The sequence below is a fragment of the Bos grunniens genome, chromosome 19 (assembly GCF_055505025.1).
Source record: "Bos grunniens cultivar Pamir isolate PY7600 chromosome 19, Bosgru_T2T1.0, whole genome shotgun sequence".
Taxonomy (NCBI): Eukaryota; Metazoa; Chordata; class Mammalia; order Artiodactyla; family Bovidae; genus Bos; species Bos grunniens.
In genome coordinates this window covers 36398147-36423105 of record NC_141183.1, presented here as the reverse complement: position 1 = coordinate 36423105, position 24959 = coordinate 36398147, and the positions used below count along the sequence as shown (strand labels likewise).

At 52.9% G+C, this 24959-nt stretch overlaps 2 protein-coding genes across 2 annotated transcripts; one reads left to right on the top strand and one right to left on the bottom strand.

The window, feature by feature from the left end:
• The first annotated feature begins 6522 nt into the window (after positions 1 to 6522).
• Positions 6523 to 12286, top strand: SLC2A4 (solute carrier family 2 member 4). Its single transcript, XM_086359255.1, has 11 exons — positions 6523 to 6746; positions 8021 to 8137; positions 8247 to 8419; positions 8508 to 8632; positions 8756 to 8871; positions 8967 to 9129; positions 9216 to 9403; positions 9591 to 9695; positions 9846 to 9947; positions 10418 to 10621; positions 11168 to 12286. Exons 1-11 carry the CDS (start codon positions 6714 to 6716, stop codon positions 11369 to 11371), a joined length of 1530 nt encoding a protein of 509 aa, XP_086215381.1. The 5' UTR covers positions 6523 to 6713; the 3' UTR covers positions 11372 to 12286.
• Positions 12287 to 12732: 446 nt separating this feature from the next.
• Positions 12733 to 18765, bottom strand: YBX2 (Y-box binding protein 2). The gene is made up of 9 exons (XM_086359256.1): positions 18417 to 18765; positions 17696 to 17759; positions 16239 to 16272; positions 15309 to 15398; positions 14446 to 14730; positions 14171 to 14274; positions 13730 to 13907; positions 13223 to 13307; positions 12733 to 13126 (listed from the first exon to the last, which is right to left on the bottom strand). Exons 1-8 carry the CDS (start codon positions 18691 to 18693, stop codon positions 13257 to 13259), a joined length of 1083 nt encoding a protein of 360 aa, XP_086215382.1. The 5' UTR covers positions 18694 to 18765; the 3' UTR covers positions 12733 to 13126; positions 13223 to 13256.
• Between the last annotated feature and the right edge of the window lie 6194 nt (positions 18766 to 24959).

The window sequence follows — 24959 nt, the reverse complement described above, 5'->3', positions numbered from 1 at the left end:
TTCCTTCCAAAGAAATCCCAGGGCTGATCTCCTTCAGAATGGACTGGTTGGATCTCCTTGCAGTCCAAAGGACTTTCAAGAGTCTTCTTCAACACCACAGTTTAAAAGCATCAATTCTTCGGCGCTCAGCCTTCTTCACAGTCCAACTCTCACATCCATAGGTACTTACATATGTATCAAAAGCGCGTGCTGTATGGTGAGTCACTTAAGTGGTGTCTGACTCATTTTGACCCTGTGGACTGCAGCCTACCAGGCTCCTCTGTCCATGGAATTCTCCAGGCAAGAATTGCAGGGAATTGTCCAGGCAATTCTCTCTGCCATTTCCTTCTCCAGGGGATCTTCCCAACCCAGGGATCGAACCCGCATCTCTTATGTCTCCTGCATTGGCAGATGGGTTCTTTACCATTAATGCCACCTGGGAAGCCCATATCAGAAGTGGATGAACTCTAGATGGATTAAAAAGACCTAAACATGGAGAAGAAAACGCCAACCCACTCCAATATTCTTGCCTGGAAAAGTCCATGGACAGAGGAGCCTGGCAGGCTGCAGTCCACTGGGTTACATGACTGAGCACACATGTGTGAGGAGGGTAGAAGGAGATGGATTGGTAGCAATAAACTGGTAGAACTAAAAAAAAAAAAAAAAAGACCTAAATGTGGGGACTTCCCTGGTGGTCCATTGGTTAAGACTCTGTGATCCCAGTGCAGGAGGGGCAGGTTTGATCCCTGGTCAGGTAGCTAAGATCCCAGCTGCCATGGTACAACCAAACAAACAAAAATGTAAATCTAAAAACTATAGTTCTTAGAAGAAAAGGTAAATTTTGATGCAAAAATGGAAAAGAATACATGCAAAATTTCAAAATCACAAATCCTAAGGGGAAAATTGGTCATTTTGATGATACTAAATTTAAAATTTCTGCTAAATAAATTCACCAAAGAAAAATTAACAGGCAGACGATAGAAGAAGAGAAAATATGTACAATATCTAAATATGATAACAAACTAACATTATTTGTTTAAGTCTCTTGCCAATCAACAGTAAAAATATTCCAAGAGAAAAATGGGCGAAGAATACGTGGAAGGGATTTGCCAAAAAAATAGAAAGCCAAAATGCTAACAAGAGTTTAAAGGGATGCTCCAAGCCATAAGTAATCAGAGAAAACTGAAATACAATATCATCTTTCACCTACTGAACTGACAAAAATTGACAAATTCTCATTTATTTAAAATCTCATATAGTCCATTCTGATGGATCCCCTGGAGAAGGGAATGGCTACCCACTCCAGTATTCTGGCCTGGAGAATTCCATGGACTGTATAGTCCATGGGGTCGCAAAGAGTTGGACACGACTGAGCAACTTTCACTCACTTCATAGTCCAATTCTGGATTTTAAAAGACTGATCATCTGAAGTGCTGGTGTGTGGAGGAACTGGAACTTTTAGATATTGTGGGTGGGCAAGTAAAGTGGGACAACCACTTTAGAAAACAATTTAGCCAATTCATAAAAAGTCACACACTACTGTCTGTTGCTAAAGTTTCCCAAAGATGCAAGAAAAACAGTGTCCTGGCACATTTTGTCTGTCTGATGGTGGCAGCCCAGATTCAATAGGGGAATACAGGGACAGATTGTTTGCAACTCAGAAATGACCCTGTGAGCAGTAAAACCTGATTTATTGGAAAAAAAAAAAAAAAGAAGTTGCGCACACATACCTATCATATAATCCACTCATCCTACTCTTAGGTATTTTCCAAGAGAAATGAAAGTACATGCCCATATGAAGACCTGTACTTAAATGTTCATGGCAGCTTTATTTGTAACAGCCACAAACTGGAAATAATGCAAATATCCATCAACAGGTGATGGACAATCTAACTGATTACTATTGCTAATCAAATCAATAATATTTCACAATAAAAAAATAAACTCACAATACGCACAACAACATACATGAATCTCAAAATAGTTATGGGAAGTAAAGAAGTCCAAACAAAAGGAGTAGAATCTGTGTGATTCTATTTGCATAAAATTCTAAAAAATGCAAACTAGTCCCTCGTGACTGAAATCAGATCAGTGGTTGCCTAGGGGCTGACAGGAGGAATTACAAAGAGGTACAAGGAAACACAGAGGGTGATGGGTGTGTTCATTATCTTGATTCTGGGGACAGTTTCAGAGGAGTATACATATGTCAAAACATCAAATTAGCTGTTAACTAGATGTATTGTGGTAATCATTTTGTAATATATACATATATCACTGTGTTGTACACCTGAAATTAAAGTTACATGTCAATAACACCTCAAGATAAAATCTTCATTTATTTATTTGGCTGCATCAGGTCTCAGTTGCAGCATGTGGGATCTAGTTCCCCAACCAGGGATGGAACCTGGGCCCCCTGCATTGGGAGCAGGGAGTCTTAGCCACTGGACCACCAAGGGAGTCCCAAGAAAAAATCTTTTGCTTTATCAAACTGTACATTTTAAGTATGTACAGTTTATTGTTTGTCGATTCTGTCTCAATAGAGCTTTTCAAAAACCAAACAAAAACAATAAACTGTATCTATTTCTGTCTTTTCTAAGCACTATATGAGTATTACAGTATTCACCTTCATTAAAACCCTAAGATGTGGATACTATTATTATCTCCCTTCTCATTTTACAGATGAGGTAAATAAGGCACAAAGAGCTTAGGTAACTTTCCCAAGGGCGCAAAGTTATTAAGTATCAGAGCTGGGACTCAAACTCGGGCAATTCAGGCCCAGAGTCCATACTCTTCACTCGGCTGCTTCTGGGTGGATGCTGCCTGAGAGGGTGGTGCGGTAGTAGCAGAACTCTCCGGAACTCCTGATAGAAGTGGAGACTGTGATAGTCATTCTCAAAAGCAAGCCGGTAGTTTTTAGTCAAATTAGGTAGAAGTATACCCTATGACTCAGCAATTCTGCTCATGGAGATAGATATAAATAAAGACAAAGACATAGGCAGAGGCAGAGACATAGCTCCATGTTCACTGCCACATTATTTGTTGTGGTTGGGAAGTGGAGGTGATATGGGTGCCTATCAGTGGGATGACTGACATTGTGGAGCATTAGGCAATGGTACATTATGCAATGAATCAATAAATTATGCAATGAAATAATTATGAAACCATCACTTGGATAATCACAGAACATGAATGGGTTCTCAAAACATAGTGCTCACTGAAAATAAGTAAGATTAGATTGAAAGATATAAACAGATGCTGTGTACTGGGTTGTGCTCAGTTGTGTCCAACTCTTTATAACCCCATGGACTGTAGCCCTCCAGGCTCCTCTGTCCCTGGGATTTCCCAGGCAAGAATACTGGAGTGGGTTGCCATTACCTTCTCCAGGGGATCTTCCCGACCCTGGGATCCTACTCGCATCTCTTGCATCTCCTATACTGGTAGGCAGATTCTTTACCACTGAGCCACCTGCACATAAAACAATTCATGTTTTGCAAGAGTACAACAAAAGGGAGCCTTAAATGCATTGGGATGGTGGGTTTTTGAGAGAAGACAAATGAGAAATGGATATGGAAATAAAGGATAATTTTTTAAATAAATATAAGACATTGATCAGTGAGTATCATGTACCAAGAACTGTGCCATTAATTCAATCCTCTGTACCTGAGATCCTCATATATTGACAAAAACAATGATGGGACAAAGGGAGGAGATGGCATTGCTGGAGCTCAGGGGTCCAGTGTTTCCCTCTAGAAGCTGAAAGTGAAGTGGGCCTAAAGAGTAGGAGCTGGAGGCAGAGAGAGTGAAGAAACATCCTGGCTTTCTCCTGCCCTCCAATCTCTCACCTCCTATGGGCTATATCCAGTCAGAAGACAGTGAATATGGGACTTTGAAAACAAAAGCCTGGAAGGATCAGCTCCCCATGTCCTAGGGCAGAGCTTAGAAAGGGCTACAACTGGTTCTGAGATCAAATGAGCCAAGGATTAATTTCTAAGCAAGATGAACGCACACACGCTCCAATGCTAAATGCCCACTGTGTCCTGTGTCTCATTTCTTCCCTTCCCATCCTCTCGCAATTAGTCTCTTTCTCCCACCTTCCCAGACATTTTTCTCCCTCCCTCCTGACTCTCCTTATTCCCATTGTTTCTTCTACTCCCCACCACCTTCTCCTTTCTTTTTATCTTCTTTATCTAGATCTGACTTGCTTTCCTTGATTCTACTTTCCCTGGGGCTTAAACTCCTAGAAGCATCTGAACAAAGCATCTGAATGAGACTGGGAAAGTTCCTTGACCCGAGTGCCAGGAGACACTCCAAGGCCTGCACTCTATCTGCTACCCTGACTTATCATCTGCCTCCAACCTGTGCCTCCCTCCAGCTCCCTTTTTACCTCTTGGCAGCTTTCTCAGCTTTCCCTCTCTCCCTGCCCTCTTCCTTTCATGGCATTCCAGCATCCCTGGTTTTCCTTCTACCTTCCCAATTACCTTCCTTCTCTGCTTCCAACAATCACTTCTGCTCCTTTTTATTCATAAACAATTTGTTCCCCTCAACTAACAGACTTTAGTTCTTCTACTTTAGTTCCCCTTGGTCAGGTATGTGGAACCATTTACCAAAGCGTTCCCCCATTCATGACCGTTCCCCAGTCCATATTCCTGACCATCAGGAGCAGACCCTCATTTCATTCATTCAACAAATAAATATTGAGTGCTCATCCTGGGTGAGCTGGGTGTTGAGGATACAGAGGTAAACAAGATGATTATCTGTCCTCGGGGTTAATGTGCAGAGAAGAAATCATGACAATGTACTACATGGGGACACATGGTTTTCTGGAGCAAAGCCAAGGAAGGTATCACAGGGACAGGGGCGGGGATGGGGGCGGGGGTAGTTTTTCAGAGGATGAATGGGAGTCCTCTGGTATTCCAGACTAAGGGATTATTAGTAGCCACCAAGGAGTGAAACAGCGCAGTGTGTTCTGGATACAAGAAATAGTTAGGAATTGACTAAAACTTGAGGGGAGGGGATAGAATGTGAGGCAGAGATAGGAGGAAAGGCAAAAGGTTTTGTTCACTCTGAAAGGGGGTTAGAACTTGACAATTGGCAACAGAGACTTCTGAGGGGAGAGTGAGGAGGTTGAACTCTTTTTGAATTGTACTCAGCCCCTCCTTTAGGAAGAGGAGCAGGAAGACCAGGCAGGGTGATGGCTGTCTGAACCAAACTGGCCACAGTACAGGTGGAAAAAATCAGATGAATATGAGGATTTAGGAGTTAAAACACCAATGCTGGAAACTGGATAAAAGTGGGGGGTGCAGGAGAGGAGGAATCAAGCATGACTTCCTCTTTCTGATAGGAGTGACAGGCTGGCTAACAGGACCGTTCACTGGGATGAGGAAGTTAGCAGAAGCAGGTTTGAACATGCTGATTATGTGAACTGCCCACCCAGGCGGCAGCTGAACACTCGGATCTGAAGCTCCAGAGAGAGGCCCGGGCTGGAAGCAATGAAAGCCTTAAAGATGTGGAACGAGCGGGGAGGGGACAGTGGGCCGCAGACCACCCCGGCCAGATCCGCTGCGGATCCGCGCTCTCCCTCCAGGTGGCACTAGAGCCCCGTGCTTCTGAGTCCGGTTCTTCACAGCGCGCGCTGTCGGTGCTCAGAGCGTTCCGAGGCTGCTCCGGGGACTTGCCAACTCTAGGTCACGCCCTCCTCGCTGGGCATTCAAACCTGGAGCGACCTCCAGAGAGCGTGTCCAACTCGTCCACGCGGCCAGCACATTCTTGGCGGCTCAGGCACCTCAGGGCTGGTGACGTGGTTCGTGTGACCACCTGTCCCTCCGGCCACCTCCAGGAACCAACGTGGGGAATGAGTGTAGGGGAAGGGCCAGAGAGGCAGTGCTCCGAGCACGGATGCATAGAAAGACGACCCCCGAGGCCAGACACCTGAGCCGCTAGGAACGGAATTTCCTGTGCCCCGGGTCATCTCCGCGTGGGAAGCCTGTCGCGGATCCTTTAAGGCTCCATCTCCCTGTCCTCCCCCGCCCAGGACAGGCTGGGACACCCGGGACCTGACATTTGGCGTCTCCCAACGTGGGAGCTAAAAATAACCACTGTGGGTTACTCCAGGCCATTGCTCTGCACCCACCCCGCGCGCCGGCTAGCGCTCGGTCGCGGGCCGCCCGAGTTCTCTCCCGGGCAAGTGTACCTGGCCCGTCCCCTCCCATCCTGTGGAAGTCGCTTCTTTAGCCCCGAACCTCGGCTGGTGGGCGGAGACTTCACATGAAGGGGAACAGGGCCTCCAGGTTTCCCAGGACCCTGTTCTCAAAACTTCGCGGCAGCAGGCTGGCGGAAACCCGAGGGGCGTGTCTCACCGGGCACGCTGAGGGGCGTGGCCTCGCTGGCCTACCCCACAGCCGGTGCCAAACTCTCAGCCCCAGGCTCAGGGAGGGGCGTGGCCTGCTGGGGTGTGCGGGCTCCTGGCCAATGGGTGCCGTGAAAGGCGTGGCCCTAGGGGCTGCGGGGGCTGCTATTCGGGTCTTTTCCCCCCAGCCAAGCTTCGCCAGATTCCCGGGAGCTGCTGTCTGGCTCCTGGGCTTGTGGCTGCGGATCTCGCCAGACTCGCACTCCTCACGAAGCTCCGGGACCCCCATCACCCCCGCGTCCTCCGCCCACCAGGCTGGGGTCGCAGACCCCCCAGTCGCCTCCCCCTCGTCTACTGCAGCTCCTGCGTCTCCAGTTCCTAAGACAAGATGCCGTCGGGCTTCCAACAGATCGGCTCTGAAGTAGGGTTTAGCATGAGGGGGCGGGACGGGGACAAGGGTCTCGCTTTTCTCGGGCTGGGGTCGCGATTGGGGTCAGCTAGGGGGCGGTCCTTGCGCAGGCGCAGGGGGTGGGGTGGGGGACTGGCTATTTATACCCGAGCGGGACAACCCGTGACTGTCAGATTCCAGTCACTCCAAGAGGAAGAATGAGTCTGGGGGATCATTGTGGGCAAGAACCACAGCTGGATTCTGCGCGTCCTGGGTTCGCCCTTTTCTATAGTTCGCGGCGCTTTGCGCCGGGATCGAGGACTTCCTGCCCTCAAGAAAGCAAATTCAGGCTAGTCTTGCCCTCCAGGAGCTGTCCGTCTGTCCCGGCTCTCCCGCCCGCAGTTTTTCGAAGACCGGAGATGCTCCGTAGGTCCACCCCAACCCCCACTCTTGGCAGTCCTCCAGGACGCTGAACTTTCCCTCGGCCCTACGGTTGGTGGAGGGGTAGAGGGGAGTGTCAGCCCTCCCTCCCCCAGCTCAGGTTTCCTTTTGGAGACAGTCTGTGCCGCCAGCGGTCAGCCACCAAGGCTACCGCCCCTCACACCACCTTCCCGCCCCCATCCCCTGCTCGAGGCTCGCTCAGGCAAAAGCCAGCATGGCCCCCTGCCCTTTGTCGCAGCTTGGAGGGGGAAGGGAGGAGGCCGGGGCGGAGACAGAGAAGGCCATAAGCCAGGAGGAATGACCGCGATGTCCTTTTTGGAATTGTCCTTCTTGAGCCTATTGGAGGCTTCCAGGAGCCCGCGGAGAGAACCCGCAGATGGAAGAGAAGAGGACAGAGACTGATGATGCTAGCACACTTGTTACTTTATAAAAGCAGCACTGTTGGGGCCACTCAACATTCAGTTTTGATTTTCACACTTTAACTTGACAAGGAACATCACTCTATCTCTTCAGTTCAAAGTGAGGAAGTGACTTACCTAAGGTTGCACAAATCTGAATGGGGGTCTCTTAATGCCAAGCCTGTCCCAAGGTTAGAGAGGAATTGTGAGACCCAGGTTCTCAAATGTTTCTCTGCTTGCTGGACTCAAACATCAGTTTCTCCTTCATGCCCTGGTACTCTTGGGTTCTTCCTGCTCTTGTTTACACTGAGATCTTCGATTGATTCCTAATATGGGTCCACTTTCCCTCATCCCACACGTTGGATGAAACCCAGCATCTTTAGACTCCTACTGGGCCTGGGCCCCTGGAGGAAGGAAAGATGGCACAGTTCCATGTGACATGTCTCCTCTCTGCTTCTGCCTGCCCAGGATGGGGAGCCCCCTCGGCAGCGAGTCACTGGGACCTTGGTCCTTGCCGTATTCTCCGCTGTTCTTGGCTCCCTGCAGTTTGGCTACAACATTGGGGTCATCAATGCCCCCCAGAAGGTGAGGGGCTACAGTTGGCAGAGTGGGGTGCCCAGACAAGGTGGGGGGGTGGGTAGTGAGCAGAGAGGGAAGAGTCTAGCAGCTAATCACTCCTTTGCTGTGCCCCTAGGTGATTGAACAGAGCTACAATGAGACCTGGCTGGGGAGACAGGGGCCTGAGGGACCCGGCTCCATCCCACCAGGCACACTCACCACCCTCTGGGCTCTCTCCGTGGCCATCTTCTCTGTGGGTGGCATGATCTCATCCTTCCTGATTGGCATCATCTCTCAGTGGCTGGGAAGGTATGGGGCTGGAGGGTGAGGGTGGAGGGACAGGAAGGGAGCCAGAGCATGGGTTCCTGGACTCTCACAGCCCCACTCTGTCTGCCAGGAAGAGGGCCATGCTGTTCAACAACGCCCTGGCAGTGCTGGGGGGCACCCTCATGGGCCTGGCCAAGGCAGCTGCCTCCTATGAGATGCTCATTCTTGGACGGTTCTTCATTGGCGCCTACTCAGGTACCCACGGGCACTGTGGCCCTGTGCAGGGCCTTGCTGTCCTTCACTAACCCTGGCCTTGGGGATGGGGGCGGGGGGCGGTGGGCAGCTGCCCTGAGAAGCTCTCTTCTTCCCTCTGCTCAGGGCTGACGTCGGGGCTGGTACCCATGTACGTGGGGGAGATTGCCCCTACTCACCTGCGGGGCGCCCTGGGGACACTCAATCAACTAGCCATCGTCACTGGCATCCTAATCGCCCAGGTGACTGGGCCTGGCCTCCTGGGAGGTTGGGCAGGGGGTTGGGGCTCTGGGTACAGGCTGAACATCCTGCCCTCCTTCCCTGCCTTCTCCCACAGGTGCTAGGTTTGGAGTCCATGCTGGGCACAGCCACCTTATGGCCACTCCTCCTGGGCATCACCGTGCTGCCTGCCCTCCTGCAGATGGTCCTGCTGCCCCTCTGCCCGGAAAGCCCCCGCTACCTCTACATCATCCGGAACCTGGAGGGGCCCGCCAGAAAGAGTGAGCTCCCGTGCCATCCTGCGGGAACCTGTGCCTCTCCCAGGCCCTCTGCCTGCCCTCTCAGGCTTGACCCCCCTCACCTCCAGGTCTGAAGCGCCTGACGGGCTGGGCCGACGTGTCTGAGGTGTTGGCTGAGCTGAAGGAGGAGAAGCGGAAGCTGGAACGTGAGCGGCCCCTGTCCTTGCTCCAGCTCCTGGGCAGCCACACCCATCGGCAGCCCCTCGTCATCGCCATTGTGCTGCAGCTGAGCCAGCAGCTCTCAGGCATCAATGCGGTACGGGCATCAATGTGGTGTGGACGCAGCCACCTCCAAGAGGGGCAGGGTTAGGGAATAGCCCCAGAGGAATGAAGAAGGGAGCAAGCCCCTGCTTCGTTAAAATTCAGAGTCAGTCCAGCTTGGTGTGGCTTCAAGGGAGGAAGGAACATCCTTGTCATCACCTTTTCTTCTGGCCCACCTCTAGGTTTTCTATTATTCCACCAGCATCTTTGAGTCAGCGGGGGTAGAGAAACCAGCCTATGCCACCATTGGAGCTGGCGTGGTCAACACAGTCTTCACCTTAGTCTCGGTAACTGCTGGCCTCTGGAAGGGTCCCACCGTTGGCTTCTGGACATAACTGGGTGTCCTAAAGGTCCAACCCTTGGTTGACCCCAACCACCCAATCCCTCCCACGTCCCAAGCCCTGAAGGCCCCTGGCAAGCCCTGACTCTCTCTGCAGGTGTTCTTGGTGGAACGGGCTGGGCGCCGGACCCTCCATCTCCTGGGCCTGGCAGGCATGTGTGGCTGCGCCATCTTGATGACTGTGGCTCTGCTTCTGCTGGTGAGGCCTGAGAAGAGGGAAGGGGACCAGCCTCCCAATCCTGGGGAACTGCCCCAGGGGGCTCTGTGGACAGCCAGGGTCATTCCTCAACATACATGCCTTTGACTTTGGGCCCAGGCCGTGTGCCAAGACCATGCCCCTGAGGGACCCAGGCTGCATGCACTTCCTCCTGCTCTAGAAGGACACTGTAGCATTAGCCTGGCAGCCAGTGGGGAGAGCCCCTGTCAAACCTCAAGAACAGTAATTCCTAAGAACCCAGCTCTAGAATCATGGGGGAATCGACATAAGATCCTGAATCAGCACAGGGTAGCCAGCTGAATGTCAAATGCTTGAAGGCATGTTCTAACCTAGGTGGCAGTCCCCTGCCTGTGAATGGCTGGTAGGGTCAATGCCAGTTTCCTGGGTGGAGGGCAAAGGAAGATCCTGAAAGACCTGACCTGAGTTGTCCACCCTCCCTACCCGGCCCCCAGGAGCGGGTTCCAGCCATGAGCTATGTCTCCATTGTGGCCATCTTTGGCTTCGTGGCCTTCTTTGAAATTGGCCCTGGCCCCATCCCCTGGTTCATCGTGGCCGAGCTCTTCAGCCAGGGACCCCGCCCAGCGGCCATGGCAGTGGCTGGGTTCTCCAACTGGACATGCAACTTCATCATCGGCATGGGTTTCCAGTATGTGGCGGTAGGTCCCCTGCCCCCGCCCCATCTCCCACACCATCAGCCAGAGGAGGGCAACGCATCACTGGCCCAGATGCTTTCCACTCAGCATCCCCCCACCCCGCCTCGCCCATAGACTGCTGGTTGGGGGCTCACTTTAGTGGACCACATGGGTCCTGAAGACCGCCTGCTCCACCAGAATCAAAGCAAAGAAGGGAACTGAGCTAGATGGAAAACAACAGAGCTGTCTTCAAAGCCAACTACTGGCATAACTTACTTAGGAGTAAAATTACAAACTTCGTATTAATAGTGCAAATGGCTAGGAATCCACTGAGTGCAGTAACTCAGGATGGAAAGAGAGGGAAAAACCAGGAGAGATGGGGTTCATAAAATTCTCTTTTCACTAAATTCTCCTGGCAATTTCCATTGCCCACCAAGGAGCCACCTGCTTCGTGCAGTGTCCCAGTTCCCTGTGAGGATCTTTGGCCCCAAGCCAGTCCTTTAGTCCTGGCTTGCCCAAGGCCACCCGTTCCCTCCCCTCTGTCAACACCTCTTTCTCCACTTGTCCCAGGATGCTATGGGTCCCTACGTCTTTCTTCTATTCGCGGTCCTCCTGCTTGGCTTCTTCATCTTCACCTTCTTAAAAGTGCCTGAAACCCGTGGCAGGACGTTTGACCAGATCTCAGCCGTTTTCCACCGGACACCTTCTCTTCTGGAGCAGGAAGTGAAACCCAGCACAGAACTGGAGTACTTAGGGCCAGATGAGCATGACTGAGGGCCACAGAGGGGTGGGAGAGCCAGTTCTCTCCACTTGCCCAGAGACCCCCCTCCTTTTCTCTGCAGCACTTTAACCCTCTCTTCCCCATTACTTCCAGGGCAGAGAAAACCCCTGCAGCCTGGTGGGATTGGGAAGCTGGAGGGAACGGTGGTCTGAGCACCCCCTCATTCCCCTCGTGTGACCTCTTGGATTATTTGTGTTGTGGTTAGGCAGTGGCTGTGGGGGTGGGTCTCCCCTCCATCCCCTCCTTCTTCAGTAGCCATCCCCACCCCACCTCAGCTCCAGAATACTTGTGCCCTGGCTAGTGAAGGGGGTTTACAGGGAGGAGAGACTCTAGGACTGACTTTCCAGTGGGGGTGAACCAAAGCCGAGAGCAGGACAGAAGACAGATCCAGTTCCTGCCACCTTGGACTCCTCCCCCTCTGGCACTTCCTCGGAATTCTTGCCACAGACTCTGGGTGAAAGGGGAGGGGGTCCGTCTGTCCCCTCCAGGGCAAAGGACACACCCCCCTTCCCAAGATCTAATCTCACTTCTCACAGGGCAGGCTCAGTCCTCTTGCTCAGCCTTCCAGGGCGAGAGGAACACGCGTCCATCCATGGCGAGAGGAAGGGACAGTGGGCTCTCCTCTAGACTCAGGGTTCTGAGCTCCACCCCCGCTGCTCCCCAAGGCTGCCAGGTGGGGGCCCCAGCTCTTCCCTCCTCTCCCATCCTGGGAGGGTATTATACCCACAGGCTTTTGACCAACTAAGGGCAAGAGGGATTTGAAAGGCTGCCTGTAAACACTGGGCTGGGAGGAGCCTTCAGATATTTTTGTATATGTTTGAAAAAGCAGGGGCAGGGAGAAGAAACTGAAGGTCTGTTGTACTAAATGTATATATAGAGAGATCCGTATATAAAGTTACTGTATGAGATATGCATGCTGTTGTGTGGAGGCACTCCAAGACGGGCTGAGACCCAGACCACAGCCTCCCCACCCCCGCCTCTTCTCCATCCTGCCTCAGTTCCAGGCCACAGAATCCTCTGGACTGGACGCTGTCACTCATGCCTCCACTTAAGATCTGGAATCATTGCCTTTGTTAACAGTAGTAAAGCCTCAGTAAGTTGACGCTGCAGGTGCTAGACCCTGCTCTTGGCAGTTCAGGAATCACTCATTCTACCAGGGAGGCAACAGTCCCATTTCACAGATGGGAAAAGTCAGTGTCCCAGGGATGAAGGCACTTCTGCAGAGCTGCACAGCTAGAACCGTGGGAACAAGGATCCGAGAGTAGGCCCTGCCTACGAACCCCTCTCCCTCCTGCCACCCTCAACAGTGCATTACCAACAAGGCTCTGAACAGAAAAGAGGCAGAGACCAAGACAACAGGAAAGCCCGTTTTTGTTTTTACTGGAGGCTCAGGTGGCACATGACAGTTCATAAAATGGCTTCAGAGGTAGGGGGAGCAGGGAAACAAAAAATAAACTGGGGTGGGAAAGAAAAACAACCAGGAGGAGGGAAGAGCTGGCTGGTTCCTTCTCAGCCTGATTTAGGGGAGGGAGTTGATGCCTCTGAACAATAAGGATGGATCCCTTCCTTCAACCCTTGGTAAGGGAGAAAGGAAAAAAAAAAAAAAAAAAGCAAAAGGCTGTTGCTTTGGCCCTCCTGAGTCTCAAGGAATGGGGGGAAAAGCCGGTGTTTTGATGTCACAAATTATGGGAAAGAGGGGAGGGAGGTGTTGGGTAGAATACAGGTCAGTTGGAAAAACTGGCAGATACCTGAGAGGAAGAGAGATGGAAAAGTCACACCAGCAACTTACCACCACCCAGCCCCACCCCCACCTCTGAGTACCCAGCCCGGGGCCTGCCACTCACCAGACGGTGGCTCTGGGTGTCCTTTGAGTTGGAATCACTCCAGTATGGTGGTTGGGGGGTCCCCACTGTTGATGGGGGCTGAGGTCTAGAGAGAACAAGGTGGTCGGCTGAGACCCTCTTGTTCTTCAGGGCCCCCAGCTTCAACCTCTTGCACCTTTTCTCTTCCCATTCCTCCCTCAATTCCCATCCACAGGCTGGTGCTGGGGCTCCAGCAGAGCCAAGGGAGTCTACAGGGGGCGATGTGGGCTCCAACACCTCTGCTGGGCTTTCCTGGTGGGTGGGTTGGGGGGTGGCTGCCAGGGATGGACCTGGCAGTCCTGGCTCTTGGGTGTCAGGCTGCCTTGAAGCCAGGATGAGTGGGGACAGGGCCAGGAGAAGTGGGAACAAAGAGAGTGGGAAGGAAAGGGAAAGGAAGACAGGAGTGGGGAAAGAAGGGACAGGGGAAAGTTGGCTCCAGGCTTTTCTTTCCTTCTCTGGACCCCCACACGGACAGTCCCAGGTCCTCACCTCTGGGGCTGTGGACTGCCTGGGTCCCGGGGGCTGCTGCCGTCTCCGCTGGAAGTAGGGGCGGTTTCGTGGACGCTGGGGCTCAGGTCGGGAGCCATCAGTGGGGCCTTGGCTGGGCTTGGTCTCGCCATCCCCACCTTCTGTGGTGGGTTGCTGGGGTGGCCTGGGGCGGAAAGGCCTGGGGCAAGAAGCGAGGACCCTGAAGGGACAGGAGCCCAGTGCAGACCACGTCCCTCCCTCCTAGGATCCCCCCAGCAGGGGCAGACTAGCCTGCCTTCCTTTCCCATCCCAGGGGTGCCTGCTAACCCTGGGCACCTGGGCAGTAATGGCTCAGTGGCCCGGCCCTCCTGACCTCTGGCTTCAGGCCCCTTCCCTTCCCATCCCTGGGTCCCCACACTGGCTGGTGAAGGGGAAGCCAGGGCCCAGGAATGGGAGTCTTACCTTCGGTACCTGGGCCGGAATCTGGGTGGGGGTATCCGCTCATCCCCCTGCTGCTGGTCTCCCTCCAACGGGGCTGTCTCTTTGGGTTCTACCCCGTCTGTGCCCTGGGGACGTGCAAAGGCCGGGGGGGGAGCCGGGTGGCACCAGCTGCTTTGGTGTCCACAGCTCTTCCCAGCCCACCTTCCACCCCACTTCCTCTGGGATCCAGCCTCATTAACTCCCGCTCCTTTTCCAGGATGTGGGCATCTGGTTCCCATGTTGTCAGTCCCCCTCACCTCTATAGGCTGCTGCTGGTTGGGGGGCCGAGGGCCTCGCACGAAGCGCCGTCGGTAGAAGAAGGGTGGTGGGCGCCGTCGTCTGGGCCGCTGCCCGGAGTCTTCGGCACGCTCCCCTTCGCTGCCTGGCTCTGTTCCACCCGATGGAGCCTCTGCCACCATGGGTGGCGGGGCAGCTGGGCGGGGCCGGGGGATGAATCGGCGGAACCTGCGTCGGTTGGGGGCATAGCGGCTGCCCTTCACTGGCACTCCCCCAGGCCCAGTTACGTTAGCAGCTTCTGCGCCCTGGGGAGGAGGTGGGGAGGAGGTGGGGAGGAACTGGTGAGAACCAGCTCCCACAACAGATGCACAACCTCCCAGTCTGGCTTGAATCACTGTCTTCCATCCTTCCAGGTAACTGCCCCTTCTCCAGCTCCTCTAACTTCTGGTTCTTTCCACCTCCCCAGAGAAGCAGGGGCCAGTGGTGTTTGGACCCTTCTGGAAGGGGCCTCATCTGCAACTGGTCCTTTTGAAATAACTGCCACTGGACCCTCATGAGGCTTAGCCTGGAGGTGTGGTGGGGATGGAGAAAGAGGGCTGGCAGCAGGGGAGCATCTCCTGGAGGGCTGATTCTGAGAGGAGAACATGGGCACAGGTGCCCCATGGAGAACAGACATGGGCCTGTTGAACTGCAGAGAGAGCCCTGTGACGGGGGCACCTTCTTTAGGACACCCCTTGAAGCAGCCAGAGCCTTAAGGACGACAGTTCTGCTTGAGAACACGGTCCTAGTCCCACAGCCTGTGCTGCCCGGGCAGAGCCTGTGGGGGGAACCTCCAGGGCACCCTCCCCTGGTTTGGCGGGCTCTCCAACCACAGCCCCCGAACCTTCTCTCCTTCCACGACATCGAACTCCACGGTCTCCCCATCCCCAACGCTGCGCAGAAACTTCCTGGGGTTGTTTCTCTTAATAGCTGTCTGGTTAAGGAAAGGCCAGGAGAAAGGTGAGAATGGCCGGGATCTCTCGCACCCCTGTGGGGCCCACCACCCACTTCCATTGTTTTCAAAATTTTACTTGTGAGCTGGGGCTGGAGTGTGAAGCAAAGAGAAGGCAAAGTTCAGCAGGGGAAAAGCCACAGACTAGGGGCCTTGGAACAACTGTGTAGTTACCACGGTCCCCAGGACTCACTCCCTCTTCCCCTGACCCCTCAGGGATTTCCAGAAGGGAAGCAAGAAACATGAACTCAAAAGCCAAACAAAAAGCCGATAGTCTTAAGTTGCAAAGTGGGTAACACGTACTATGTTTCTTACCTCAGTCCCACTGAGCGCGCATTCCACCAAAGCAGTGGTTCTCAAACTGTGCCGGCATCACAATCACCTGGAGAGCTAGTTAAAACAGGCAGCTGGCCCCGCCCCCAAGCCTGACTGATTGGCTAGGTCTGGGGTGGGCCTGAGAATCCAGATGTCAGGAGATGCTGCTGGTGCGGGGACCACACTTTGAGAACCACTGCGCCCAAGTAGCGCTAGCCTGTGTCCTTTCCCTCGGACACCGCCTGTGATTCGTTCCTGGGATGTTCACAGGTCCCAGAAGGGAGTGAGCCGTGCCGTGCCCAGAGGGCAACAAGCACATTTCTTACAGAGACAACCCAACACAAGTGGGGCCAATGTAGTTAGTACAGCACCTGTGGGATGGATAGGAAACTATTTCCTGGTGGGAGGTGAAAGCCGGAGAGCCAGGACTTGTGCTGCTAAGAGGACAGTGGCTAAGAGGACAGGGAGGGCGGGTTCCTCCCCTCACAAAGCCATCCCAGCTCTTACCTGGTGAACAAAAACATCCTCCTTGGTGTCATTCCTGCAGGACAGGATGGGGTGTTAGGTGATGATTTTGGTAAGGCACTCACCTCTGCTGAGGCCTCCCTAGCTGCCAATTCCCAAGACCTGTGGCCCCATCCTCTCTACCTTCCATTGCTGCTTGGGGTTAAACAGGGCCCAGAGAGTGAGACAAGAGCCAATAGGGCCCCCTGAAGCGGGTATGAAGAGCAGATCCCTAAAACCTCCATGAAAAACCTGGGCTTCATGAGGAAAGGGCTGCAGGGTCAGCAAAGGCACCTTGAAGGAGCTGGTTCAGCCTTTACCTGTGGAGCTCTCCACCCTCTCCACCCTCTACCCCAGGGCACCTTAGAACCTGGTAGTGCTGGGTGTCACTGTCCCCAGCCAACAACCCCTGCTCCCCAATCCACGGGTGGAGAATTCCTCTCAGTCTCCTTCCTTCTGCAGTCAAGGAGGGAGTGAGTAGGGACAGGAGCAGAGGTGCAGAACACCTTTGAGGAGGGGAAAATGTGTCAAGAACTGGCTCCAAACAGCCCACAAAACTTTATTCTCAGCCTGGAGGTGAACCCCAGGGTCAGGCCCCCTCTCAGCACACCAAGAGATCAAGGGTGAGAAAAGATATTAGATCATTCTCTGTCACTACCTTGCCCATCACCCTAGTTTACCCTAGCACCCCAGTAGGGGGGTGGGTGTGAAGAGGTATTCCCTCAGAACCTCCCAGGAGTCCTCAGTTTCCAGAATTAGAGAAGGACCCTTCCCTAGAACAAGTGTTCTGGCTTTAAAGCACTTGGATCTGCACAAAGGTCAGCCTGCTAAGAGGGAACTGAGGCCTCCCAGGAGGGCTGAGCTGGGCAGGGTGCCTGGACTGGGGAAGGGCCCACTGGGGGAGACCTGACTCCGCTCAGAATCTGACACTGTGGGCCCTCCCAGTTTGGGGGTGCGGGGGTGCTGTAGAAGGAAAGCAGCAGCTTCAGGCTGGGCTGGTGCCTTCTTTCCCCAACCCCCACCAGACTCAGTCCCGTCAGATGGGGCATTCAATGAGCTAACAGCTCTCTAAGGGAGATGAGTTATGAGAGTGCTATGTGTGCTGCTCGAAACAGGAAATGAGTGAGGAGAGTGAGGATTCGCCGGAGGCACAGAGAGCAGGTACATTCTGCCCCAAAGGCGGCGGCAAACTAAACCAGAAGGTGACACACACCAGCTGCGAGGATCAGAGCCAGATTTGCCAACTTCCTAGATCATTAACCCTCTGCTGCCCTTGAAGATGTGGAGAAGGCTTCTTCATGCCCACATCTGTGCTGTGGTTAAAGACTTTCAATCAGCATCAGCTGGACATTGCAACCATGTGCCTTGGTAGGGGTAGAGATGAGGCTGGGAAGGTGTCCAGTCCCATAGATCAGTTTGGAAGACACCCATTCCACCCCCTCCCTGGGTTCCTCAGATACCTGTTGATGAATCCGTAACCATTCCGCACGTTGAACCATTTGACAGTGCCCAGGACTTGGATTGCTGCCAGGCAGAGATGCAGTGGGGGCAGTAAGATAGGGGGAAGAGATGGAGTTGGACTCAGTTTTGGGACACTCCAAAATCTAACCAACCTATTATCTATTAAGCTAAACTTCATGCCAACCAGGTTTTACCCAGTAGCTCCAAGGCATTCTTACCCAATTACACTAAATGCAACCGCCCCTACAGCGGGGCTCAGGGTTTCAAACCTCTTCCAATTCTAAGGCATGCTTCTCACATCCTACAAATTTAGGCCCTTAACCTAGAAGCGGGTACTTACTTGGTCCACGAAGTTCAGCCCTCAGGTCATAACTGGGGTCTCTCTAGCCCTCCTATTGTAAGGGTCACTAGTGCACTTGCGTCCCGGGCTCAGATATTTACCTAATACTAGCCCAAATCAACAAGATCAAGTCTCCCGCCCCGGGGGCGTGGTCAGACCCTAGCTGGACCGGCCAGCCACTCCTTCTCACCCAGGAAGACACTGCAGAATTTCCCACCAGGGAAACTCACTACGGTCCGCTGGTCCTTTGAGCCTCGAGCCGTACCGGCCTTCGGCTTTCCGGACCCCGCCGGGCTCCACGATGCCCCTCCCCCAGCCCGTCGACCCCCCCCCCCCCGCCTCCCCCTTAGAGCCGCCCTGGCACGCGCCCCGCCCCTCACCCAGCACCGGCTTGTCCGCCTGACTCCGGGCCAGGGGCGCGGGGGTTCCCGAGGCCGCCGTCGCCGGGTTGCCAGGGGTGCGGGGGCCTGGCGCCGAGGGGGTCCCAACAGCTGGGCCCGAGGCCGTTCCGACCCCGCCGCTGCCCGCCCCGCCGCCTGCTTTCTGTGGCTCCCCTGCGGGCACCGGGACCACCACCGCTACCACCCCTGCCGCCGTCGCGGGCACCGTCGCCGCGGGGGCAGCTGTCGCCACCACTGCCGCCTCCGCCTCGCTCATCCCGCCGGGTCCAGTACCGGCCCCCGCCGCCACCACCACCACCTCCTCCGCCGCCGCCGCCGCCACCGCCCCGGCCCCTCCCCCTGGCTCGCGAACCCACCGCCCCGCTCGGTCCTCGCGCCCCGAGCCTAGCCTGCACGCCGGCAGCCGGCCCTGAACCGAGGCCAATCGTAGCCCGCAGCCGCGGCGCGTGCAGGCCCCGCCTCCCGGCCACAGGCCAATCCTAGCGGAGCAACCCCAGGGCCCGCACGCCAGCCCCGCCTCCCAGACTTCGCGCGGAGGCTGAGGCCCCCGCCCGCAGCTTAGTAAGTACACCTGGGCCCCGCCCCGAGGCCATCACGTGACAGCCCCAACCCAACCCATTGGCCGACGGCCGCTTTCCCCTCCCCCCCTCCGCCCCTTTCCACCGGCCGCGGGAAATCAAACGGGCTGGTCGCGCCCCAACCGCCACCTGGCCTCTACGTGAAGGGCGGGGCGAGGGCGCAGCTCCAAGGTTGCCCCTGACAACCCGGGCGGGGGCCTGAGCCCGTAACCTTGGTCCTGGCTGTGGGCGGCACGGCTCACTTCCACGCTAGAGACCACCTTTGCCCGCACACTGCCGGGTGTGGTTGCTTTCTCCCAGCCTGCCCGACCGTCTCCCTAGAGGATGCCCTGTACCCTGGTCTGTGGGATCAGCCCGCGGGGCCAACCAGACTTTCCCAGGTGACGGTTGCTCTCAAGCCGAGCACTCTCACACTTGTTGGGTTGTTTTTGACGTATGATTTACATACAGCAAAATGCACAATTCTCTGAGTTTTGATAAACGCGTTCATCTATGCAATCAACACCCTCATCAAGATGTTTTTCCCTTGCTCTTGAACCCTTTCCGGGCAGGCCTAGACTCCTCACAAACCATCTTTTCCACCGGAGATCAGTTTCAAGATCCGCAGTACTGGGTGCTTTGGTCTCCGGCTGGGCCTCGCTCTCCATCTCCCTGCCCTTTCCTTGGCAGCTCCCTTTACCTTCTTTCTTTTATCCAACTAGCCAGACTCTTCAGACTCAAGCCGAAGTGACATAGATGTCTCTATAGGTGACTTCTTCAAGTACCATCTTATATATCACTCCTCACTATCACTTCATCCTTTACTTTTCTCATGACATTTTTGGAAATAGAAATTGCTTATTTACATTATTCCTGCCCCCTCCGAAACTCTAGACCAGTGAACTCCTTGGCAAGAACTGTGTAGTTATGTTTGACGCCTGGAACAGAGTCTGGCACAACATAGGCGCTCAATATTTCTTGAGCAGATAAATAGTCCCCATTCCACAGGTGGGGCTTCCCTCATAGCTCAGTTGGTAAAGAATCCGCCTGCAATGCAGGAGACTCCTTTTCGATTCCTAGGTCGGGAAGATCCCCTGAAGGGAAAGGCTCCCCACTCCGGTATTCTAGCCTGGAGAATTCCTTGGACTGTATAGTTCATGGGGGTCACAAAGAGTCGGACACAACTGAGAGACTTTCACTTTCATTCCACAGATGAGAAAAGGCCCGGTGCGAGGTTTGCCCCGGGTTTCTTGGGAGCCCTGGTGTCAGGCCTCGGAGCCACAATCTCCCACCCAGAAAGATGCGGCTCCAGAGGTCTCTCCCGCCGAGGGCAGTCTCCCGACCCCAGCAGGACGCGTATTTTTAGCCGGGACAGCAAGCCCTGGGGCACCACACGTGCAGCCATGCGCTGCCCGGCCCCACGTGTGCTTCCTCAGTCCCGGAATACCACCCCACCCCGCCCCCGCCAGGCAGGCGTCCGCTTTCCAGCTGCGGCCGCTGCTAATCCCGGTACCGGCGCGCCCTCTGCCTGTCGCTTCGGTAGGCAGCGTGCCCTGGCTTCCTCTCTGTCCTTCCAACTGCTACCTAGCCCGCCCCACCGCTCCAGACCTCTCGTAGTTGAAGATGCTATTTGCCAGGGCGTCGGGTCCCGAAAAACAGACAAGATGCGAAAACAACTAAATCAAGTCCAGGATGTAAAGGATACAGAAATGACCACCCTCTTTTAGATTATTAAGGACCGACTTACCTGTGTCCTCCCTGGCTTCCCTGGTGGAGGTAGTGGTAAAGAACCTGCCTGCCAATGCAAGAGAAGCAAGAGACGAGGGTTCAATACCTGAGTTGGGAAGATCTCCTGAAGAAGGGAATGTCAACCCATTCCAGTATTCTTGCCTAGAGAATTCCATGGACAGAGGAGCCTGGTGGACTACAGTCCACTTCAGTCTCAAAGACTGAAGCAACTTAGAATGCACTCCCCGAGCTCCAGAAACAGGAGAAGCAGAAGAGCAAGCCTAGGGGAGGCAAGCAAGGTAACTCACAGTGTGACCCAGGCAACAAAAGAAAATCCACAGAAACGTGGGGAAGGTACAGAGGGAGCTCAGGTGTGACTGGTTAACTAAGGTTAGGTGGTGAGAGAGAGGAAGCTCACAGGAAGGGTGAGCCCTGTTGGTAGTAAAATTGAAAACGTCAGGAGACCAAGGGTGGGATGGTGCTACAGGAAAAAGACTTTTGGCAGACGAGGCATGAAACAATACGTAGACATGCAGCAGTTATAAACTCTCCTTCCCCTTGGATAAGAAGTAGCAGGTGCCACAGAGATTTGCAAATTACTATCCCTGTTCATGGAACAACAGACTGGTTCCAAATAGGAAAAGGAGTTCGTCAAGGCTGTATATTGTCACCCTGTTTATTTAACTTATATGCAGAGTACATCATGAGAAACGCTGGACTGGAAGAAGCACAAGCTGGAATCAAGATTGCCGGGAGAAATCTCAATAACCTCAGATATGCAGATGGCACCACCCTTATGGCAGAAAGTGAAGAGGAACTCAAAAGCCTCTTGATGAAAGTGAAAGTGGAGAGTGAAAAAGTTGGCTTAAAGCTCAACATTCAGAAAACGAAGATCATGGCATCCGGTCCCACCACTTCATGGCAAATAGATGGGGAAACAGTGGAAACAGTGTCAGACTTTATTTTTCTGGGCTCCAAAATCACTGCAGATGGTGACTGCAGCCATAAAATTAAAAGACGCTTACTCCTTGGAAGGAAAGTTATGACCAACCTAGATAGCATATTCAAAAGCAGAGACATTACTTTGCCAACAAAGGTCCGTCTAGTCAAGGCTATGGTTTTTCCTGTGGTCATGTATGGATGTGAGAGTTGGACTGTGAAGAAGGCTGAGTGCTGAAGAATTGATGCTTTTGAACTGTGGTGTTGGAGAAGACTCTTGAGAGTCCCTTGGACTGCAAGGAGATCCAACCAGTCCATTCTGAAGGAGATCAGCCCTAGGATTTCTTTGGAAGGAATGATGTTAAGGCTGAAACTCCAGTACTTTGGCCACCTCATGTGAAGAGTTGACTCATTGGAAAAGACTCTGATGCTGGGAGGGATTGGGGGCAGGAGGAGAAGGGGACGCCAGAGGATGAGATGGCTGGATGGCGTCACTGACTCGATGGACGTGAGTCTCAGTGAACTCCGGGAGTTGGTGATGGACAGGGAGGCCTGGCGTGCTGCGATTCATGGGGTCGCAAAGAGTCGGACACGACTGAGCGACTGATCTGATCTGATCTGATTCCTGTTCAGTTGAAGGGTTTGTGCATGTAGTTTTTCTGTTATTTCATTATTTTTAACTGCTGTAGTGAACAAGGGCTCCAGGTTTCCTCCTCTTTCTATCCCTCTCTTTCTGTCATTTTCTGCCCACCTGCAATCTGGCCAATCTTGTTCACTATTAATAAATAAATAAAAACCCCTGCCTGCTCAACTCTTGTTCTGCATCTCTCCATCAACTTAACAGCAAACTTCCTGAGAAACAAGTCTTTACTGTTTCTACTTCCCCATCCTTCTTTCATACCCCACCAACCCAAACCTGGTTTCTGTCCCCAGCACTCCACTGAAATGGCTTGGCAATGGTCCACAACCTCTTCCTGAGACATTCGGGACCTGGTTTGGGGTTCTCTTTCAACTCCAACCACAGAAGCGTTCCTGCCAAAGCTTCCACAGCCTAACCTTCCCCCCATGCCTTCATACCTGTCCTCCTGTGCCTTGTTCTCCACCAGCCTCAATCTTTCCTGGCCTGTCTTCTGCTCCCTACCTTCTATAGGACATTTTATCCTTTCCCCTGATTTTGATGACTCTGCTACTGATGGTTCTTAAACCCTGTGTCTCCAGCCCTGAGTCTTTCCCACCTTCTTAGCAGACTCTGAGCCAGGCATCCTCTAGCCAATTGCACCTCAGGCTTCTGAAACCTAAGTCCTCATCCAGGTTCCTCTTTCCCCACTCCCATACTGGTTTATCCACAATCATTCCTTGGTAGCCATTCATTCTTTGTAGAACAGTTTCCCCTGGATGCCCAGGCTCAGCACAGCAAAGGTGAAGATTTATGGTACCAAATTGAAATATTTGAATGATTTACAAGATACCGTTGCCTCTGTCTGGCTCCTAGAACCAAACACTCAGCAACTTTCCCCTCTGACTTTCTCCATGCAGCGCAAAACAAGGTCTGCTGCTGCTTCTCTCTTCTAACACTTACTTGGTTTCTTATTTCTCAGACGCTACCAAGTGTTTCATACCTACAGCTCCTTCTCTCTTCCCCCTTTTGCTCTTTAGCTAGTGTTAGCTCTGCCCTCTCCTTTTCCAGGTTTTGCTAGCACCTTGCCAAATCCTTGACCTTTTCTCTACCCTCTCTCTACCTCCTGTCCTAGCTACTATATCTGATATTACTTCCTGCCTCCTTCTTGAAACCTCCTCCTTGTCTTGCTTTTTTTTTTTAAACCTAATTGCAGTAAGAGTTAATATCTATTGAGCATTTAGTATGTGTCACATGCTATGTTAAGCATGTTCAATGTCCTCATTCACTTACTCCTTACAACAGCCCTGGAAAGTGGATACTAGTATAATTATGCCCATTTTCCAGATAAGGAAACAGAGGTGTGGTGAAGTTAAGCAGTCAGCCTAAAATCACACAGTTGTGGAACAAGCCAAGCTGAGAATCCAGTGCAGAGTAGCCCACCTCTAGAGCCCAGCTTCTAAGCCGTCAACCTCCTTCAAACTGTGCTGGGACTCCATTTTCACATCTTCCCTAACAATCCCTTGGCCCCACTTTCCCTCTAGTCCTTTCCATATGTCAGACTTTTCCTTCAAAACAAATTTTTTTGATTTATTTTTTTTAATTGAACTATAGTTGAATTAGGGCTTTACAGGTAGCTCAGTGGTAAAGAATCCACCTGCCAAGCAAGAGACAAGGGTTCCATCCCTGGGTTGAAAAGATCCCTTGGAGAAGGAAATGGCAACCCACTCCAGTATCCTTGCCTGGAAAATCCCATGGACAGAGGAACCTGGTGGACTACGGTCCATAGGGTTGCAAAGCGTTGGACATGACTGAAGCAACTAATCAACAGCAACAACACAGTTGAATTACAATGTTGTGTTAATTACTACTGCCCAGCAAAATGACTCAGTTATACATATATACACATTATTTTTCATATTCTTTACCATTATGGTTTATCACAGAATATTGAATATGTGCTTTTACAGTAGGACTTTGTTGTTTATCCATTCTATATATTCCAGCCTTCAAACTAAATTTCTTAAAAGACTGTTTGTATTACCCAGGCACTGCTTCCTCCCTTGGAGGGGCGGGTTTACATGAGGAAAGATACTGACATCTGCCCAGTTACTTAGTTCAAGGGGTACTTTTTTGCCTTTGTTTTTTCACCTCTGTCTGTGTGACAGATGTGACTGGAGACCATCCCCTTCTCAGGCTTCTTCGTGGGCTCCTCAGTCTTTTATTTGCCCCTTCCTAAAGGCCAGAGTCCCCAGTTCTTCTGTCCTGGCTCTATAACCTTTGGAGAGCTTGTCCGCTCACACTGCTTCAGCGATGACCTGTTATGGGTAGAACTGTGTTCCCCTAGAAAATAGGTAGGAGCCCCAACCTCTCGTACCTGTGAATGTGACCTTATTTATAAATAAGGTCTTTGCAGATGAACCCAAATTAAGATGGGGTCTTGGGCTGCGCCCTAATCCAATATGACTGGTGTCCTTCTAAGAGGAAAGCACCATGTAAAGACAGATGTATAGGGACATTGCCGTGTGATGATGGAGCAGAAGCGGAAATGCAGCAGCTGCAAGTCAAGGAGCCCCTGGAGCTACTAGAAGCTGAAAGAGGCCAGGAAGGATCCTCTTTTCAAGACTTGGAAGAGAGCGTGGCCTGGCCAGCATCTTGACTTCAGACTTCTGTCCTATGGAA

What these genes read in the sequence shown, in the direction of transcription:
- SLC2A4 (XM_086359255.1), top strand. Translation starts at nt 6,714, where the DNA reads ATGCCGTCGGGCTTCCAACAGATCGGCTCTGAA. An exon ending in GGAGGGGCCCGCCAGAAAGA is followed by an intron (nt 9,130 to 9,215) that starts GTGAGCTCCCGT and finishes CCTCACCTCCAG; the next exon opens with GTCTGAAGCGCCTGACGGGC. An exon ending in TGGGTTTCCAGTATGTGGCG is followed by an intron (nt 10,622 to 11,167) that starts GTAGGTCCCCTG and finishes CACTTGTCCCAG; the next exon opens with GATGCTATGGGTCCCTACGT.
- YBX2 (XM_086359256.1), bottom strand. Translation starts at nt 18,693, where the DNA reads ATGAGCGAGGCGGAGGCGGCAGTGGTGGCGACAGCTGCCCCCGCGGCG. An exon ending in GGTTACGGATTCATCAACAG is followed by an intron (nt 16,273 to 17,695) that starts GTATCTGAGGAA and finishes CCTGTCCTGCAG; the next exon opens with GAATGACACCAAGGAGGATG. An exon ending in ATGTCGTGGAAGGAGAGAAG is followed by an intron (nt 14,731 to 15,308) that starts GTTCGGGGGCTG and finishes CCTCCTCCCCAG; the next exon opens with GGCGCAGAAGCTGCTAACGT.